A 1356-nucleotide genomic window follows, 5' to 3' on the forward strand; every position below is an offset into this window, starting at 1 on the left:
TGAGCCACTGCCCCTGGCCTCAAAGATACTTTTCAAAGGAAATGCTGAGCATTATGCCATATTAGGTACCCCTTCCTATCTCCAGTGGGAAATCAATACATTATTAATTTCTCCCTATGCAGAGACATGAGAGGACTGCTGAAGGTGGGTGGCGAGAAACGCCAAGTCTGCTCTAAGGAGGACGGGGACGGTGTGTGATGAAGGCTGTCGAGGGGTCACCACCAGGTCAATGTGTACTCACCCTGAGAAGCATAGTTTTCATGGTAAATCTCATAGGCTTTTCTGTGGGCATCACTGAGGGTCTGGAGTCGTGACGCTCTTGATTCCTGGTGGGGAAGCTCCTTGATCACTTCCTCCAAGTCACTGAAGGTGAACCAGATCCCAACTAGGTCCCCGAAGGAATGGAAGGCGAATGTGGCATAGTCAGCAAAGAGGTCAGCGAAGACTTCGGTTCTCTGGAGGGTGCTGGCCGGGAGGGTCTGGTGGTGCAGGATGACCATGGGCTGAAGCCGTGCAGTCTTGAGGGCCTCCAGGAGTCGCCGGTAGCACTGCACTGTTTTCTTGTCTGGATTCTGGGTGCTTCCTGCTGGGAGGAGCTGTGCCCATGACAGAAATACCTTATAATGGGTGATCTGACTGGCATGAAGACTGCTGAAGTATTCTGGCAGGAAAGTGGGCAGTGGCTGGTGACAAACATACAGGTCTTTGTCCCCTGCTACAAAGTTAGAACTCTGGTCTCCCAGGGGCCCACTCAGGTTGTGCAGCAAGTCATTGGTTAAAGGACCAGCGGTGGAAATGAAATTTCTCTCAGACTCCCAGTCTGACCCCCAGCATGAAACACTTAGCAGGGCAATAAAGACTGTATGCCAAGACAGCTCCATTTTCTAGGAACTGTTAGGAGGTATGTGGAACCCTTACTTTATAACAACAACTGAGGTTGTAAAATACTAAGTGATTAATTAAGACTTAATATTTAACTGGGTTATCTATGATCACAAAATCAATACACGGTTCACTAATGCAATATTTAAAAATGTAACGATCAGGGCCGGGTGCGGTGGCTTGCACTTGTAATTCCAGCACTTTGGGAGGCCGAGGCAGGCACATCACGAGGTCAGGAGATCGAGACCATCCTGGCTAACACAGGGAAACCCTGTCTCTACTAAAAATACAAAAATTAGGAGTGGAGTGTGCCTGTAATCCTGGCTATTTGGGAGGCTGAGGCAGGAGAACTGCTTGAACTCAGGAGACAGAGGTTGCAGTGAGCCTAGATCTCACCACTGCACTCCAGCCTGGGCAACAGAATGAGACTCCGTCTCAAAAAGAAAAAAGAAAAAAGCCAATTTCAGGCCCTGC

At 49.1% G+C, this 1356-nt stretch overlaps 1 protein-coding gene across 1 annotated transcript in view; it reads right to left on the bottom strand.

Annotated features, from left to right (window-relative positions):
• LCT (lactase) overlaps window positions 1-881 on the bottom strand; it is a 56535-nt gene extending 55654 nt beyond the window's left edge. Inside the window, exon 1 of the mRNA XM_011937746.1 lies at window positions 242-881. Within this exon, the coding sequence (XP_011793136.1) occupies window positions 242-881 (640 nt within the window). The remainder of the gene's footprint in view (window positions 1-241) is intronic.
• Window positions 882-1356: the final 475 nt, after the last annotated feature.

The sequence above is a fragment of the Colobus angolensis genome, unplaced genomic scaffold (genome assembly GCF_000951035.1).
Source record: "Colobus angolensis palliatus isolate OR3802 unplaced genomic scaffold, Cang.pa_1.0 Scaffold168, whole genome shotgun sequence".
Lineage (NCBI taxonomy): Eukaryota > Metazoa > Chordata > Mammalia > Primates > Cercopithecidae > Colobus > Colobus angolensis.